The sequence below is a fragment of the Dunckerocampus dactyliophorus genome, chromosome 15 (genome assembly GCF_027744805.1).
Source record: "Dunckerocampus dactyliophorus isolate RoL2022-P2 chromosome 15, RoL_Ddac_1.1, whole genome shotgun sequence".
Classification (NCBI taxonomy): Eukaryota; Metazoa; Chordata; class Actinopteri; order Syngnathiformes; family Syngnathidae; genus Dunckerocampus; species Dunckerocampus dactyliophorus.
The window spans coordinates 4,458,194-4,477,219 of NC_072833.1; the positions used below are offsets into that span (position 1 = coordinate 4,458,194).

The 19,026-nt window shown below is 40.5% G+C and overlaps 1 protein-coding gene across 4 annotated transcripts in view; it reads left to right on the forward strand.

Annotated features, from left to right (window-relative positions):
• cald1a (caldesmon 1a) overlaps positions 1–19,026 on the forward strand; it is a 163,437-nt gene that overhangs the window by 53,261 nt on the left and 91,150 nt on the right. Inside the window, exon 2 of one of the 4 annotated variants that reach the window (XM_054800084.1) lies at positions 1,624–1,675. The exons of 2 other annotated variants lie outside the window; for them this stretch is intronic. In XM_054800084.1, coding sequence (XP_054656059.1) covers positions 1,624–1,675 — 52 coding nt within the window. Of the gene's footprint in view, positions 1–1,623; positions 1,676–19,026 lie in introns of those variants that run through there. One more of the 4 variants, XM_054800085.1, reaches the window with a different exon arrangement.

The window sequence follows — 19,026 nt, forward strand, 5'->3', positions numbered from 1 at the left end:
ACACCCACAAAATATAAATTATCACTTTTCTGCAGAACTTTGTCGTAGCAATCTCTCTTCTCTGACCTTCTCCATCACACGACCTCAAGCTGCTGTGTGCACAGACCCCCACCCACTCTGCTTTCTATCAAAGCCTCATATTCCTGGATCTGCTGTGCCATGGTCGCTATGATTACCGTAATGACCCATACGTCACTAGAAGGTGCAGAGTATTTCGCTTCAGATGCCACTGGAATAATTACGATAGCTCAAGACTTTGGGTAATTTTAAAAATAGCATTACAAATCCTACAGCTTCCATGTTTAAAACAACAATTTGGAAATGTCCGGGGGCCCAGATTAAAAAGCTTAAGTAATTGCTCTAGAAGCATACAGAATGACAGTACATTTGAATAATGAAAAGCTAAGTTCCACCTCGGATAATAGTCTCCAGAGCAAAGCAAAATATTATGTCCATTTCCCCCTCACATCATTCAGCGATTCAATTTATTCAATATTGTGTTGTTTCTGTCACCTCTCCCATGTCACCGTATTGTCTTCCACCCGCCAACATTAGATTCCTGCTCTGATATGCAGCGTCCCCGGGCGCCCATGGATGCAGAGATGGATGTATGAATAGCATTTAGGAAAATAAATTGATCTTTGATGGTTGTCCTTCAGGGGGAGATTAGGTGACATTGGTTACTGTCAACACAGTCTGGCCTGTTTCTTTTTTAGAGGCCCCCTGCAATTTTATGTGGGAATGAGTGTAAAATGTGCTATTGGTTGTTATTTTGTGACATTTGGGAAGCAAGAGAGATGGATAATGTCTCATCGTGGGTCACAACTTTAGCTATTTGCCTTGGATATGTAGTCATGCACCAATATGTTGTTTATATTCACCGCAATGACCCGGATATAAGCTATAACTCTTTTAGACAGAAAGACTATTAAGTCATTTGCCTATTTTCCCGTTTGCACACTCTTTCATGCAGAGAAGTGGTCTGCAGGTGTACATTGTGGTTGTCTGCAAGCATGCACTTGTACGCACATTTTTGTATTGGATCTCATTAGTTTCTGCAGGTGTAGTTTGTGTCTTTTATTGTCATGCACGGAAGGTCGTCGGTCTTTGCTCAAGTTCCATTCCTCGAGTCGCGTTTTAGTGTAAGTGAGAGTTTATACCTAAATTAAGACCTAAAGCGGTGTACACTCGCACACATTTTGCGTCTGCATTGTCCCGCAATTTGCCGTGGCAATGTGTGTCATTTATTTATGTATTTATTTATGTATTTATTTATTTATTTATTTATGCCATGCCTTAAAAGCGTCAAGACTAGTTTGCGCTGCGTTTGCGTTCTGTTTACACTCGGCACTCGGCATGCAATTCGTGACCGAAAATGGTGCACATTGGCACGAACTGACCACGCTCCTGCACGACTTATTTACACCTTGTCAAGTACTGTTTACGACCGGTGCGCGACAATAGTGCGCGTGAAGCACATTGTTCCTGCATGGGTATGCATTGTCACCACCACTTCCCGCATCTGTGAATCAGTCATGGCATTATTTGGTCCCACTGCGTCCCGCGTGATGCCACACAACAACAGGCATCACCCCATAGCTTCATTCATTCCTCTATTTGCAGGGGACCTACAAAATATTGAACTCCAGAGAAGAAGCTCATGCAAAAAAGAAAGGTATGTCTGTATTTTCTCGAAGCTGCAGCTAAAGAATGTGCAAAGAGCAGGAAGGAGGCAATGTGGGAGAGGGAATTGCTGACTAAAAGACATCGCTTTGGGCATTATGATCACTTGCTCACAGAAAATCACAAGGAAGATCCAAGAAGCTATAGAAATAACTTGTGAATCCCCCCCCCCCTCGACTCGCTCCAAGAGGTGGTGGAAAAGTTAACCCTTTCATGTGAATGAGACACGCAGAGGCATGCTTTCATATTTGATTCACGTTGCATCGACTAGTTCATGGAAATGTTGTGTGACCCAAATTTTCATTTGTGGCATTTAAAAATTTTCTTTGCGCACTGGCATGCATCTCCGCACAATTTACACATACCTTACACATGTTTACCACCAATTTACCCATTGGCACGCAAAGTTGTGTACGACTGCGGGGACAAAGTGGGTCTAAGTATAAACACAGAACACATAGGACATATAAAATACAGTAATAAAACAAGTTACTATAATAATGAAAAGATGTAATAAAAAAGAGAACAACTCCTTAGTTTATCCCCGTGGTTGGCTAGCAAGGGAGGGAGAGACAGCCTTATAAGAGGAAGAGGTCTCAATAATGAAACCACTATGCTGCTTAGTTATCACTGTCCCTTTCATAGGAGCAGATCCTTTCACATGTGCAAGGATACCATCCTTGTCCTTGATGATGGTCGCAGTGCTTGAGAGGCTTGGATCTGCGTTTTTACCCTTTCTGTGCATCACTTCTATCACTTTCCTTTTCTTTTGCGCACTGTATTCAGAAATGTTCCTCTCACTTGGGTGGCAAAATGAAGGGAAAAATGTCTAAAAAGAATGAAAGTGAGGTCCTTCCTTGGTGTTGTGACGCGTGACTATGTATTATTTCGCTGCATGTATGCTAGTTCTTTTTTTTTTTTTCTTTTTGTGCAGTATTTATAATTCATGAGAGTGCGTACCTAACCACGAAATGTCGGAACAGAAAACGTCAGAGCACGAGGACCGCCTATAGTCCAACTTAAGAAGTCAGTGCTGCACTCTAATTTGGTATTTTTGCCAGCATCTGCCAGGTAAATTGCCTCCAGGGTGTATGGCACAGCCTAGTTGGGAGCATATGTTGTTTTGGACCTTAAAAAAAAGGCCTTCTTTCCTGGGCATCTTGTGACTTTTGACACCTCCAGTCCTCAGGGATGGCCGCCAGCTAATGTATGCCCATTTGACTTTTTGTTCCTCCGCCAAGGACAGGATGCCACCTGCTGAGAGATCTCATTTTATGTGCATCATTATGGACTTCCGGAGGGGATACCTCCATGCACATCCATCACTGTCTACGACCGCCCCACTCAGATCACCAAGAGAGGATTTAAAGATACGTCACATCTGGACTTGATTTGTGACCTTTTACATGTCATGGGTCCCCACCACTTTATCACCACCATGATGATATTACTGAGGTGTGCCGACTGCGTGAACCATTTACACGCTCTCAACGGCTTACCTTTTCTTCAACAGTCAACAAGATCATTTGAAATTCAGTTATGCTAATCACGGCCGAGGTTGCTACTCTGCGTCCCTTGTACATTATTTATTTTAGCTGTGCGCCTCTGAGGATAATTGTTCTTAAAAGCGTGTCATTTAGAGTCCCTTACAAAGAGGGAGTCATTTGTGCACTTAGGTTGGATCCCGGCATACTTAAAAATGTCGGCTGGTCACAAGCTGGGAGACTAAGAGGTGACAAGTGGTGGAAATGTACTTTAGATTCTTCCGTGAGCATGCCTTCCTTTATGTGTGTCATGATTTTACTTTTCTGCGTCATGAATGAGGAAATTACGAAGCCCCTGAGGGGGACATGATGGGAAAAAAAAGGAACTCTAATCCCGAGAAACTTTTGCAAGATCCCGAGAAAGTTTTTAAAGTGTTTGTTTACTTCCGTATTTCTGGGTCGGCCAGTGTTTTTTTAACAATGAAACCAATGCGAGAGCTTTATAGAATATTAACATGAGATTGTTCTCAAATGTAAAGACATAAAACGTATTCTTTAGTGTAAAAGTGGCTTTTATACAAATGAGAGACATTTGAAGAGGATTTACAAAGCTGAAGTTAGCTTCCAATATGTCAGCCTCCGACTCCATTTAAGGTGGAATCAGCTTCTCAAATGTGGCCTTGATTATCCTACAAAGGCTAAACGTTAATTATAACACAGTTTCGGATTTGTCAGACCTTTATTCTATTTGAGAAAATGCAATAAAGGCACACTTCTATGGTTTGTCAGCCTCTCGATGCAGAAAACACAGAGAAATGTGCTGTTATTGCATTTTCACAAATAAAATAAATGATTCAAAAATACAATACACTGGGTCCCCAACTTACGAACACAATTGGTTAAAGACGGCTGTTCTTATGTCGATTTGTTCTTAAGTAGGGGAAAAGGTAATATTACCAATTATATACAGTAGGTACTACATGTACTGTATGTGTATACATATACATTATATGCGTATGTATGTAAATATGAGTTTGGATGCAGTAGTAATATTAAACGAGGATAATGAATGAAAAAAACAACAATAAAAGTGATATAATAATACGTAATGATAAATGTTATTTACCTTTGAAGAGGAGTGGTCGAGCATACGTCCTTGTGGTGGAGAAGGAGGAGGAGTTATTGAAAAAAAGGACAAATTGTCGTCGTCGTTAGTCTCTTCTAAAAGAGGTGTTGTTGTGTGGGTGGTGTAGAATTAAGCAGGCCTATTAACTCTTCATAAACTTTAATCACACGCTCTGTCCGGGTTGTATCATACAGCTTTCCATTTAGCTTTATCTCTCCAGTGTCTAACTGTTCCTCTGTTGGTCCCATTAGCAGTGTCACAGTGCCCTCTACTGGTCAAGCATGTACAGTAGCAGTATAAATACTGATTGAGCGACTACAAGGCAAAATAAAATAAAATATAGACCAGTCGGTGTGTGTTCGTATCCGCGAATGTTCGCTAGTCGGATGTTTGTAGTGTAGTGGGTGTCAGGGAAAGGTAATGTTTATTTTCTTGCCACAATTTATTATACAATTATCTTTGTATATGTTTTTTATGACATGATGGTGTTTAATTATGTACTGATATCTAAAAATCATGTGTTGTCCAATCATCACTATCACTATCACTGATATATATGTTTGTGAGTGCAGGGTTTTATTTGCCACTATTTTTCATGAACTTTTCTTTTAGCGTGTTTTTAGTGAGCAGGTTAGGAGAATATGTGTCCCGAGAGCCTATTTATCTCAGACCTGCCCCAAGCTGGTGAGTCCACCCCTATATATACACCCGCCATTTCACGGAGGACAACTTTGTAAAAAAACAAAAAAAACAGGCTTTGCTACAGATCTTAAAATAAAGCCTTAAAAATAGCTCAAAACTCACATAGGTCATTTATTATGTGCCATGGCTAATATATTTCCCTTCTCATGTAGCTGGAGCCAAAATATTAGCTTGCTGTTGCTGTGCAATGTCCGTTCCTATAGTAATGCTCCCAGTAATCCCCACTTGGCGTTTTCCCATATTAGTTGTTATGTGAGCGTGTGCACCTGCCATATTTCTCAGTTTGCTGTCAGCGAGACGACATAACCCTTTGCTGGCATCGTTTGCTGTCATGCTGCTTCTTCCCACGTGGTGGGAAAAAGTAAGAAGAAACAGAGATAAGAGTAAAGGTCAGCATACCAGCATGGTCCAATCTTGTGAACCATGAAGAGAACATTGTTTCCCTTCAGGGAATACAGCTTCAACAACAACATTTATTATTTTTAATTCAGTTTTGCAGAACTATGAGGCGAGTGTTTTTGCTCCAGTTGGCCGCTGTGACTGATCTTGTTTTGGGATAGCGGGTCGTAGAGCTAAATTGGTTAATGCACTGTGGAGAGCAAATGTAAATGTCTTATTTGGTTTGATGAGGACGCCTTGGGCAGTTTTGTACCTCCGCACACTAACTCGATTATCAAGGGTTGTTAAAAAGAAGAAGGATAAAGCACAACCACAGTGGAGGATATTCACAGTAGGATTTAACAGTATTCTGGCTGCAGCCAGGCAGCAAAGACGACTTCTATGCAGTCGCCAGGGCAACAAGCAGCTTCTGAAAGGCGGCAGAGAGGCAGTGTCCTTGGCCGTGCTGCATTCAACAGCATGGTGTCACAACAGGAGGACACGTTCTACTCTTCATCGCACTACAGTTAGGCTGAAGGCAACTGTGCAGCAAGCAAACTCCCAACAAAATAACATTGCCGAAGATGAGGCACATTGAGTGTGATGATCATTTCTCTATTCCCAATGCAAGTCCAAAACATGAAGGAGAACTTGTACTTCAACAGGCCACAGGAGCAGGTTGAGGAAACAATAAAAGACAGACTCACAGAAGTGAAATATACCCCCCAGGAGAGTTTGTAAAAGCCTTTTCTTGGACTTGATTGATTTGATGTCCTTGAACAAGAGAAAATACAGAGGATGCCCCAAAGGATGACAAGAAACACATTCATCAGTGACGTTTGTCCTTGTTAAGAAAGCTGCTATGTCTTTGCTTCAGTGTACTATTTAGACCAGCAACAATAGCAGTCCACTTATTTCACTTCACTGGCGTCACAAACACGAGTTCCAAGAGAAGTATTGCAGCAGAGAGTACAGTCGGCCGTTTATTGCGGTTAATTGGTTCCAGACGCGATAAATGAATTGCCGCAATGTTAATGACTGGAATATTTTTGTAGTTAGAGCATAGAAAACCTGTTTATGACTTTTGAACATTATTAGAACCTTCTAGACATACTTCTTCTCTGCTTACAGTCACCTTTACACTCCTACCATTCATTGTTTCCAACACATTGCGCAACTCTTATGCTGCAGGGACTCAAGATGGCCGCTAGCTAGCAAGCAAATAAGCTAGCGAGCTAACCCGTTTGCCTCAAATGTATTTATTCTAAACTTAAGAAGCCAAAAACTCACCACTTCGACACGGAATGGGTAGAGAACTTTTTTCCACTCTATCATGTCGGGCATGTCATGGCTGACTTCATGACTTCATGCAATTTGAAGGTAATGTCATGTAAGGTAATGTCTCAATGATTTGTGTCATCACTGTCGTCTAGTGACCAGAATACTACATATGACTTGTATGTCAATATCTTTTGACTAATAATAGACCGTAGTCTGCCACAAAACAGGGCCATGTATTAATTCATTAATTTAGGAAAAAACGCGACATAACGAAGGGGTGATAATTGAACCACGATGCGAGGGATGACTGTATATCTAATGGGCTTTTGTTGACACCAAATATCTAAATACACGTGGTCCTCAAGTTACACTACATACCTAAATTAAAGTCACTCACCTAAATTAAAGTCACTCACATTGTACACAACACATGAAGGACATAAAATTCCTGTGAAAATACTAAGTAAAAAAAATAAACAAAACAGTAATAGAAAAAATAAGTATTTTAAGTCAATAATGAGACCACTACACTGCTTAAGCTCAGTTTACACTTGCACACATTCTGTCCCCACAACGGTACTCAATTTTGTCAATGAGTAAATTGGTGGTAAACAGGCGTGAAGTATTGTATGTGTAAACTGTGCAGGGCAGTGTGTTAGTGTGCAAAAAATTCTCAAACAATTCCTGTAGCCTCTTGGATCTTCCTTGTGATTTTGTTTTTTTAATAACTAATCATAATGCCCAAAGCGATTACTTAGGAATTCCCTCAATTCCCCACACTGTCCGTGCCTCATTTTTTCTCATTTATGCCTCCTTCATGCTCTTTCCGCATTCTGACACGCAATGCAGAAGCAAAATGCATGCAAATTCCCTCATTTCCCCACACTCTCCGTGCCTCCTTTTTTCTCATTTATGCCTCCTTCATGCTCTTTCCGCATTCTGACACGCAATGCTGAAGCAAAATGCATGGAAGTGTAAACACCACTTTAGTTATTACTGTCACTTTCAGAGTCAGTCAGTCTTTAGGCACAGAAAAAAGAAAGACGTGTTGTGTTCATGTCTCACATAAGGATTGTGAATGATGGGCAAAATTCCCCAAAAAAGGGTTTTTTCTTTAACCGCTGAGTCTCCTATAGTTGCCGGATGCACGTGATATACAGTATAAAACCAAATAACCCATGGGCTTAGACCGTTTACAGTGTGTGGTGAGTTGGTGATGTTGTGATGACTGTTTGGCAGACGGTGTGTAGTCGGTTGTCATTTTGTCAGGCATAGCGCTGCTGGTGATGACTTTTATTCTCCTTTTTGCTACTATCTACCAAAGCAATATTCACAGTGAAGCAAAGGTGTCAGTGATTCTTGTCCAAAGTGCTGCGTCTCCCGTGGGCTTCTCTTGCTTCACTCCTGTGATGAGACATCGGTTTGAATGATTGTGACCCCCGCGGCCCCCCCTCCTCACTCAAGGAGGAGGAGGAGGGGCTGGTGTCAAGGTGGAGAAATTGTCCTTGAAACGAGTAACAATGGCTCCGGGTGCAATGTGACACATCTCTCTGGGGTCTGACAATATTAATCTATCTGTCAATCACCACGGGCAGCCCGATCCACTCTAGCACCCTCCCACCCTAGAGTGTTTGTTAATTAGGATACTGTCATACTAAAGCAAGTATTTGGAGCATAAGAACACGCTAGCTATGCAGGCTTTATCATCCTGGACGCAACATGCTGGATTCTTTGAAGATGTCACTCAAGTGACAGAACTTGTCTTTTATGCGTAAACTACGAGCTTCTGTTGTAGCAAGAGAAGTGGAGTTACTACAGTATATAAAGCGTAAACATGGATCGAGCAGGATGGCTACAATTTAGAGGGGTGCTTGAGATTGGCTTTTTACCAATATGCGATATACCGATATTGTCCATCTCCATTGTCAATAACGATATCGGCAGCAGCTCTTCCCTCAGACTGCTGTCAAGTCGCATCTCGAGCAATGAATGAACACATTATGCTTCTTTTACTACGTTGCCACTGGATGCATTTCACAAATAAACACTGTTTGTGCAAAATCCAACAAATAGTGCAAGAGACGATTTAAATTATGGAAAAAATTATTTTAATTTATTTTAAACCTTAAAAATGACCAATAGTAAACTAAACTATTACGTTCTCCTTCTATCAACGTAGAATAAGACAGGTTAACCTTAATAAAGTCACAAACAATGAACCAATTAAATAGTGCTGGCAACGATACAATTTGGAAAGCTGCACATTTCTATGTGGCACAAACATCTGTATAAGAACAAAGTGCCTGCCGGGGACTCCTTCAGGGCTCCACTGGCTCCCTATGGTTGACAGAGACAGCATTGCAGCTCCTCAGCAGCCATCCATCCATTCTCTATGCAGCTTGTCCTCCAATTAAATCCTTTGCTCGGACAAAATGCATAGTTGTTTTGTTTTTTTTAACTCGTATCGGCAGTTTATATTTCCTAGCAACCTTTTGAGTGTTAAGTTGCTGTGTGATGAGTTTAGCGTTCTATCTAGGATGACGCCGTGAGTCAGACCGTTATATTGAGTAATGACCTCCTACAATTTCCAATGGGTTGACAAGCTTGTCGTGAAAGCTACCTGGTCCTCACAGAGTCGTGCTCGCCACAATATGCCATTTTATGACGTGGACATGTGCGGCTTTTAGTTCAGTGCGGCTTGTATATGTACAAATCTGTTTTTCTCTATAAATTTTGTGGGTGCAGCTTAAACACCAGTGTGTTTTATACACCAGAAATTACGATAATTATTGTGCACCCCTATTACACAACGATAACAGCATCTTTGAATGCGTCTTTTGAATGCCTTATACTGTATTTGTATTTTAGTCTATTTAGCCATTTTTGTGCTGGATCATGTTTAACTTAGGCAAAGAAAATACTTACATGTTGCTTCAATATACATATTTTTAACTAATAATAGGGAGTATTTAACCACAAAATAGCATGATTTATTGATTCATATATATTTTTTTTTTAAAGAGTGAAGCCGAAAAATGTGAACCGCCATATGGTGATGACTTTATGTTTCATTTTCCCATTAGGTGATGTTGCTACTATATTGATCCCAAAGGGGGAAAAAATGATTGCCACCAACCCATCATAAAAAAGTCCAGTTTAATATCAATTTTAATGTATGCATTTATGTTCTAAAGTTAAATAGTGTGTGTCGCTTCCAAAGCAAGCATTGCCTCACAGTGGGATGGAGGAGCACCATCTGGTGTGTCTCCCATTTTAAAAAATGTGCTAATTTAACTCTAATGTGACAAAAATAAGCTGTCCCTCCTCAAGGGTCTCCGCCTTAATTGGAAATAATGTAAAAATAGTTCCTCAGAGTGGACAGGGGCTCACTCTCTGAGGTCAAGCCTTGGCTTTTGACTTTCTTTTCCAGCTGATGAATTGTTGGTCGGGAAGCATGTTTTACACGTGATGCGGGGATGTTCCACACCGTGTCCCCTAATTTGATCAAAGCACATACTAGGAGATGACATGTAAGGGCTGGAGGAAATGAGACGTATGTGTGCGCTCCGTGGTAACACACAGTGAGTGATTTCTTATTTTGCATTGCAGTTTCAGACGCAGTCAGCCTTTAAAACACACACTCCATCTGATCATCTCGTCGCTGATTGTCCTCCAGTGAAGAAGAACACGTCCTCAGACTGTGAAATCAAAACGTTCTCACCAATCAACTATCACATTTCAAGTCACACGCCGAGGTTCGTTGTCATGGACACGGAAGAGCGACGAGTGACATCAATCAAATCTCCGGGCAGGGCAGACTGTCTGATCTCATCGCCGCAATGACACTTGACTCCCAATCTGTTTATCTCTCTCACAAAATCATTTTCATCTCTGTCAACAATCAATCGGGACATAAATGATATTCTTAGATTATAATGAGTGTTTCAGACGTTAATCTCCTAGGAAATCCGAGATACCACCCCTGTAATCCCACTTTGATATCTGCCTGATCACAAGAATATGATTCTAATCTGGAGGTCCAATAGGATTATTTCAATAATGAGCGTGATTATACAACAACACCAGGGTGAATTCATTCACGACGTGTAAAAGCCAACACATTTAGCCTTGCTAGCGAGTAATTTATTCCTAATGCAGTATTCATAGATGAGGCATTTGCGTATGTATAATGAAGTAGGAGGCATTAAAATTGCAAATGCCAATAAAAGGTCATGAGAAATATAGGGTGATTTTATATTTTTACAAAAATATAATACCTTTGGGTTTATTTTAAAAGCAGTTACAAAGATATACTGTAGAAATAAACTATCAAGGGAAAGCTACATTAACCAAAATGTTTGAGTGCAGTGACAGCTCTTGCATCATTAGAAAAGCGCCAGTGCTTATTTTTTGTGGCATTGCTTACAACTTTTGCCGTAGCATTCTCCCTGAACTGCAAATGTCACATATTATATTTTAGCTTTTTTTTTAAATCGCAACCTATAAAGACGCCGGCATGTGAGTCGACAGCCTGCTCAAAACTTCTAGTTCCAGTTCTAACTTGTTATGTATTAGATCCGGACGTGAAATGTCCTGTTTCTAACTTAAGGGGGTCACTTTTGTTGTTGTTGTTGTTGTTGTTGTTGTTGTTGTTTACTAGAGTTTCAAACTATTTGGGCCTAACTACACTTCGGGAACACAAAATCAGAACAGATTGCTGACACCCTGAACTTGAACTCAGACAGGCGAGAGGTACAGATTCTTTGAAATAGACGAGTTACAAGTGCTGACAGCTCCTAGCAAGGCAAGCTAACTGCTGTGCAAAACAGTTGCCTAACAAAATGCCAAACAAAAAGCAAAATGACACCAGTCCCGGAAATTCGGGTCCAAAATCAGAAACAGGGCCATCCTGGCTGACGGATAAGGTGGACTTGACATTAGAGGATGCCCTGATGAATGTAACATCATGTTCACGTCTCGATGGCAAACACCGGAAGTTGTTTCAAGCCTTGAGGGAAGAGATGACAGCGCTACAGTCCCAATCTGTAGCACAAATAAGGCTAGATCTAAGAGACTTGCTAACACAGATTGGAAATGTACAATTGCAGAACAACAGCCTCGAGAAGAGCTTCTTGGAGATCCATGATAAGGTCATAAACCTTGAGGAGGAAAATAGAGCACTGCGCAAGGATACCAAGGAACTACGAGATGATATCAAGGCACTAAAGGATGATAATGCTGCTTTGCGCGCCACTCTTGCAAAACAGAAAGAAGCAAAGGAAAATATTATTGAGCAAATGAAAAATACAATTGATGAGATGTATCAGAAGCCACAAATGAACGACATGATCTTCACGGGGCTCCGAATTACACCCAGGATAAATGCCAGGGTAGTCCAGAACAGAAAACCAGGTGAAATGGATGCTGCTTCAACAAAGCAACAAATTGGCAAATTTCCTACAATTAAAGGAGGTGGACGCAGATATCAACACCATCGATATTTGCATCCCACTGCATGGCACAAACGCCGCACCCGTCATCATCCTTAAGTTCACCAATAGGGAATTCAAAACCGCACTGCTGAAACGGGGAAAAAAAGCAGAAAGGTACAAACGTCGACATGAGCGAGCATCTGACAAAACGCAACACTGACATCGCCAAGAAAGCATGAGACGTGAAGAAGCAGGGACAGGTACAAAGTACTTTGAGCACCAACAGTACATCAAGCTAATTGGAGGCCCAGCAGAGGCAAGAAGAGTTATGTAAATAGTCAATTAGTGCATGTTGAATACAGGAAGTCAACAAATGTACTATATTAGCAATTGATGTGAAACAGAGAGGGAGTAGGATTAAATAAGCTTTGCTTCTTCCTACTCCTTTTCAGACATGTGAATTGTAACATGAAACATTTGAATGTAAACTGTATGCATGTTTGGAATAAATTAACTATAACCACTTTGGGACAATGATTTGGAGGAAAATGTGTTCAAATCAGCACTTTAATCATCATTTTCCCCACTTAAAGAGGTTATGAAAGTTAAATGGCAGATGTCTTAGGACAGACCCCTGCAGAATGACACATGTCAAATGAATGGCTGTTTATTGAATAGGCTCCACAAGTTAAATTAGTTGGATTTAGACACTGCTAAGTCTCTAAGCATTTGTGTTGAACTCTGAAAAACATGTGTTAAGTAACAACACAGGGACAGCGACAACACAAGAACGAATGCAGAATGAATGCAAGTCAAAAACCCTACTCATAAATGAAAGGTCTCCTGCAGTCGTGTATGAGCTGTGTACATATTGATACATTTCGTTGTTTGGTGTGTGGACATCTGTAATGCGTCTGTTGCCAGGAAACTAGAACTCTTTCGATTGTCACAATCAAGGCATCATGTCGAGGGTTCAAAACATAAAACATTTCAGCTTGTTATTGTTGTTTTTTTTTTTACCAATGTTTCCCAGGAAAACAATTCTGCCAGAAGCGGAGCCTTATGAACTACGCAAGAAAGTATTGTTTTTTCCCCCTGAAAAATAAAGCCAAACCTTTGCACGACGGTGCAAACCAGAGGTGTACACACTTTTTCCACCGAGGGCCACATGCTGAAAAATTAAAGGATTTAAGGGCCACTTTTACACAATTTAAAACAATTAAAACAATTAAAATTATTTTTTTGCGTCAGCAATTCATTGCAAACAAGCATTAAAGGTTTATAAAAAGAAGATGCAAGCGTCTTCATCACATCCACAAGAATGGACATGCGTCTTTCTTGGATGTCATAATATTGGAAAAAAAGTCTTTATATTTCGACTTTCGGCAAAACAAAAATACTGTTATTTTTCCTCATAATATTACGTAATTCTCATAAAATTTGTTATTCTTGTTGGTAATTTTTACTAATATTTTGACTTTATTGTTCATTTATTGTTTATTCTTCTTAAAAAAAAAACTGCCACGTGCCACAAATGGCCCCTGGGCCGCACTTTGGACACCTCTGGTGCAGACATATGGTCGTGTTGGAGAGACTGCCATGTGAAGATTGATACTTGCTGCTCCAAATCAATAATCTGACACAAGGGTTGTCTCGAGGGTTGTGTTTTTTTAACCAGGATTTGTAATAGTACAATTGATTTGCAGGGACAAAATTTAATTTAGAGTAAAGATGCCGCAAATAATCAGCTTTTTCAACAAGAGTTACCTTCATGGCTATTAAAATATAATTATTTTTTGAACACATGATACAAATGTTTCCTGTCAGGGACAAACAGGTTCACAATGGACTGACATTATGAGTGGCATGGAAGTGCTTCATAGCGTTTGCTGGGGAGCGCTTCAAAAGCTTCCACAACACACTGAGTGGATGCATAATTAATGTCATTTAGCACAAAAAAACAGCCCGACTCGTGTGTGCACGCTAATGCACTGTAATTTTAATCTCTATTTAGCTCTAAAAGGCTTTGGCTTTGTTGTATTATTTTGGGAAGGACGTGTGCGCTTTCAATTACATTTTCCAATATACAGCAATAAATTAAGCTTTGCACAGTAAGACTATCCTTAAAATGCTGGCACAGAGAAACTACCAGCTGCAGTCAGTCATGATCACTAACAAAAATTTACTAGAGTCCTAGTGTCCTATTCAAGTACACTTATTAAATATTTCGGTTACTTGTATGTAGAATTCTGACCCTGTATAAATTACATAAAATAAAATAACTTCAATTCAAACTTGTGCTCCCAATTAAAAAAAAATACTTTTTTTTTACTAATTAAATAACATTAATCAAAAAAATAAATATAATAATTGATAAATAATTTCACAAAAATTATCATTCCATATGTGGAAAAGAATGGTTCAAATAAACCATGAAGGACCCAAAAATAATGAAGTTAATTTAGTTAGAGCATAGAAAACAACATTTTCCGACCTTCTAAATAGATTTTTTAACATTATTGGAGCCCTCCAGACTTGAAATAACACCCCTGTAGTCACCTTTATACTCGTATTACCCAATATAGTAGACATAATATGAGTAAATTATTGAAGACAGCAGCACAAAGTCCTGAGGGATTATTGTTCTCTGGTTTAAGGCCAAAGTCCTAACAACATTTAACATACAGGCCGCAAGTGCTGCAATACTGCATTTCTGCATGTAATTGCAGGCATGCATTTTTATCTTCGCAGTATATCACCACTTAATCACACGTGGTCTGTTCTCTCACTAGTTTTTACGACCTTATGTGGCTTCGCGCCGTTCACTTTGAGCAGCAGAATGCTCCTTGTAAAGCTATCATGTCAAATTATGTAGCGACAACACACGCGGCGTTTGGATTGGCTCCCCCGCGTGCCCCGTAATGAATGGCGCGCACCGTCAGATTAATGGACAATCAGGGGGTTTATTGCAAATCACCCCGGATGGTCGAGTGAACTGCAGGGGTGGCGCCGTGAGGGATAGATTACTTCCATATGTGTTCTTCTGAGAGCTTGAATGTCAGTTTCATCGGTGATGATGATGATGATGAAAAGTGGAAAAGTGATCCTGACTTGGGATAAATCTCGCCTCAGATCCATTTTAGTCATCCCAAGAGGAGGCTGGCTCCTTGTCCTTGTTTTGATGTCTTGACAACAAACCTCACCGGCCACTCTGAAGTTTGTGCGCGCAGATCTGCGAGCGAAAACACACTTTTGCGAGCCTTTAGGGGTTTAGGAATGTGCTGGCATCTGTTTGTGAGTCTTTCTAACGAGGGCTGTGAGTGTGTGGAATGACAAATTTGAAGCTGCCTCAGATCTCCCCTTGGCACTGGCTCCCAATAGGAGCTCTGTGTTGTGTTTGTAGATTACAGTGACTAAAGTAAGTGATTGAGCCATTATTACTTCCTCTGTCCACACGTGCACACAGCTAAAAGCACTTTGACGTATGACTGCAGAACAAACCATCAACTATATTTATCTTCTTCTTAATGTGATGAAGCAGAACCTGCTTTCATGACAATTTAGCAGGGTTCTGCACAACAGTACATATTATTTACTAGAATACTGGGTCACTTGTAATTTTAGAGAGACAAATATATAACGCCAAGCGTTTTGTGAGGTCTGATTTCACCGACTCACCTGTCAGCCCCTAGTGGTGTAATGGTACAGCTGCTGCCTTCTTAGGCAACTAAATTCAGGTTCAAGTCAAAGTCAAGTCATACTGTATAAGATGTGGTGACAGATGTGGCCCAGAATTTGTAGCAGCCCCTCTGTTTGTGATACAGTCATTTTGTAATGGGAAGTGGGGCTCCAAGTACAAGGGGGGGGGGGGGGGGGTTCATTGTACATTATACCGATCAAATACTATTTATTTATTATGTAGTGTGTAAAACTAATACAGTAACAACATCAAATTATAAGCACAAAATGTAAATAGATCCAACATCCATCAGTACAAGCCTGGAGTTTGTTTTTCAGAGAGAATATTGTAACGTCACTGTTTGATGTGGGTGATAACAGGCTAGCATGTGCTAGCATGAATTAACTTGAAGATGTGGACGGACAAATATGCATCATTGCGCCTGAAAATTTCCCAGGTGGTTGGGGACCCCTGGTCTAGAAACAATGAGGAAGTCTTGTTCCGAGGACGACTAGACATGCTTGTGAGTTGGAGATACGTATATAGTGCACTGTTGTTGATGTGTTCAGGTCAAAATAAAGTTATTAAAGAGCGTCAGACTCTGTGTGGAAACTCTATAGTGCCTTTGTCCGCCGTCATAGCAGAGAGGGGTGTCTTGACATGGTGGGCATGCGTGTAATTAATTAAATAAGAGTTACCGCTGTTAATGCGCTGTTTTTCGTTGCCCTAAATAAAGTAGATAAATAAATATAAAAACATATTATTTTTCTCACCAAAATACTGAATCTCAAATATGTGAGGATCCTCAGTATACAGTATGTTGGTGTTGTATGATGGTGTTGTTTGAAGTGCTACTTCTGCGCCACAATATGTCCTTGGTTTAAACAGGTAGTTCAAGTGCAACATTCATTTCAAGAAAGCAGCCGATTGTCTTAAGACTCGTGCGGATTTTAGTACCCTCTGCCCCATGGTGCCTCTGTGTATCCACTTCTTAACTTGGCTTACAGCATCTGTCACACAGTAGCTAGAAAGCTCTCAAACATTTATGACATGGGGGGGTTGCGCCATGGCATGAATCCCTTTATGTACAAAGCTTACCTATACCAGTAAAAGTGTAAAAGGGATTCACTTGCCGCCTCCAGCATGACAGCTGATAGTACAGACATCCAAGGCTCTGGTTACCAAGGTAACGCTGCCCCAATTTTACTCATCTATCAATACTCCCCTCCCATTGGTCGCTGAGCCCACCCACTTTTTTGCTCCGCCAGGGGTTATACGGCCTGCTTCTTGTCGCTGCGTTTTATTGACATGTCGTTGTTTCCTGTCACCTGTGACCAAGACTAATTAGACTTCACAGACTGCAGACGCTTGTGTACTGTACAAATCGCTCTTTTCTTGTCGGCACAAGTGGTGAAAATCTGTTCGTAATAAAAAATGAGGCATTAGTCATGTACCCAAGGAGTCGTGACATTTCAATCGGCGGCGGTGATTATTTTATTCCAGGATTCATTATTGCCAGTTCTTGTAAAATACTTGATTTGCAAATCATGCTAATATTGATGAGGAGCGGGGCAGGCATCACGGTCATGGCCACAAAACTTCTGTTCATTAGAAATATTGTCTCAGGGAGTTATTAGAACAAGTAGAGCATTGAAAATCAAGCGAAAGTAGATGTTCCTTTGCGGTTTGCACCGCAAGACTGTGACAGCAGATGACATCATCTATGGAGTGTAGATATCTGCTTTTAAACGCTAAAACAGATTCCTGCACAGATGGCTGCTCTGTCCTACTGCTCGGCAGATGGGAGGTTCTTTGGGGTCATCTCACATTCGCTGTTGTAACCCTAATTTAGAGGATTGCTTCTGTCATTATGTACATTATCCCTTCACTACCTGTGGCCGCAGTTCATTGATGTGTTGTTGCACCAACAGTGGTCTCTTTTGGTCTTGTAGTCCATTCCGGTGTTGTCTCAGTTTACAGTCTTGTCCTTGAGGTCCTTTGACAGCTCTTTGGTCTCTCCCATGGCGGTGGAAAGGCCTGTGGGTTTGCTGGTTAGTAGGGGATCAAATACTTATTTCCCTCAGTCGAAAACAGTGGAACCTCGGTTAGTGAAAAAAATTCATGCCACAGTTTTGCCTCGGTTTGTGTGCATTCTCCAGTTAGCTTAAAATACGGCACGCATCTCGTCGAGTTATTAATACACTGCTTGAGTTGTTGTCCCTCGCTACATCACAGTTCAAACATTGGTCCGTCACTCTATCACGTTTTTTTTTTAAATTAATTAATAAATGACGCAAGTTTTGTGGTATACTACGGACCTATGATTAGTCAAAGAAAATTGTAAATATTTTTGCCTAAATTAAACATTTTCAAGCACAAAATGGCTAAATGAACTAAAATACAAGCCAATAAGACTACCAGTCAGTTGTGAATGTAGTAGTCTACATTAGTCTCTAGGTGTCCGTAATTGTTCGCGGGAACAACAGCCTTTTATTGCAGGTTGAAATGATCTGACAACACACACACTAATAATAACATTGCCATAATCATGACAATAAGGTCTCTGTGTCCACACTGAGCAGGGGGAGGGGCGGGGTTAAACACGCTGTGTTGCTCTTAGAGCCGATTCATTCGTGAGAAATTTGCATGAAGAAGTTTGACCCATTTTGGCCTAATTTGTCTATTGAGATGGGTCTGCTTTTATATTTTATAATATAACATTATATTTAATTTTTGTAGCTGTTTATTGAGGTTTAAATAAATCAATTTAAATAATGAGCATTTGTTAGCATGTATTTTTTACAATAGTATGTTACAAAATACACATAATTTGGTATAAATGAATGTAAGACAACAAAAAACCGACTTGTACAAATTCATTTGTAATCTTTTTTTTTCTACCTTAAAAGTTTCTAGACTTCATACTTCTGGAATGCGGTAAAATCAAATACTTATTTTCTCTTCTGTATACGGTGTTTGTTTGACAATCACGCCAACCCCCTAAAAAGAGAATTGTTCACTCGCCTGCCGGGCTCCGCAAGCTTGACCCTAGAAATGTTGGAGTTTTTGATGGGATTATCTCCTCCATTATTGAGAAACAAGAGACGGCCTCCACGTGCTGATGGCTCGCTCTCATGTATTGTTCCAATCTATAATTGCTTCTTTTCATGCAATCTGTGGGGGAAGGTTAGGTTGCGGCCAATGTTAGCGTGCAGGCGAGGAATAAGTGACGGATTGACTGAGCACGTTGGCGTTTGCAGG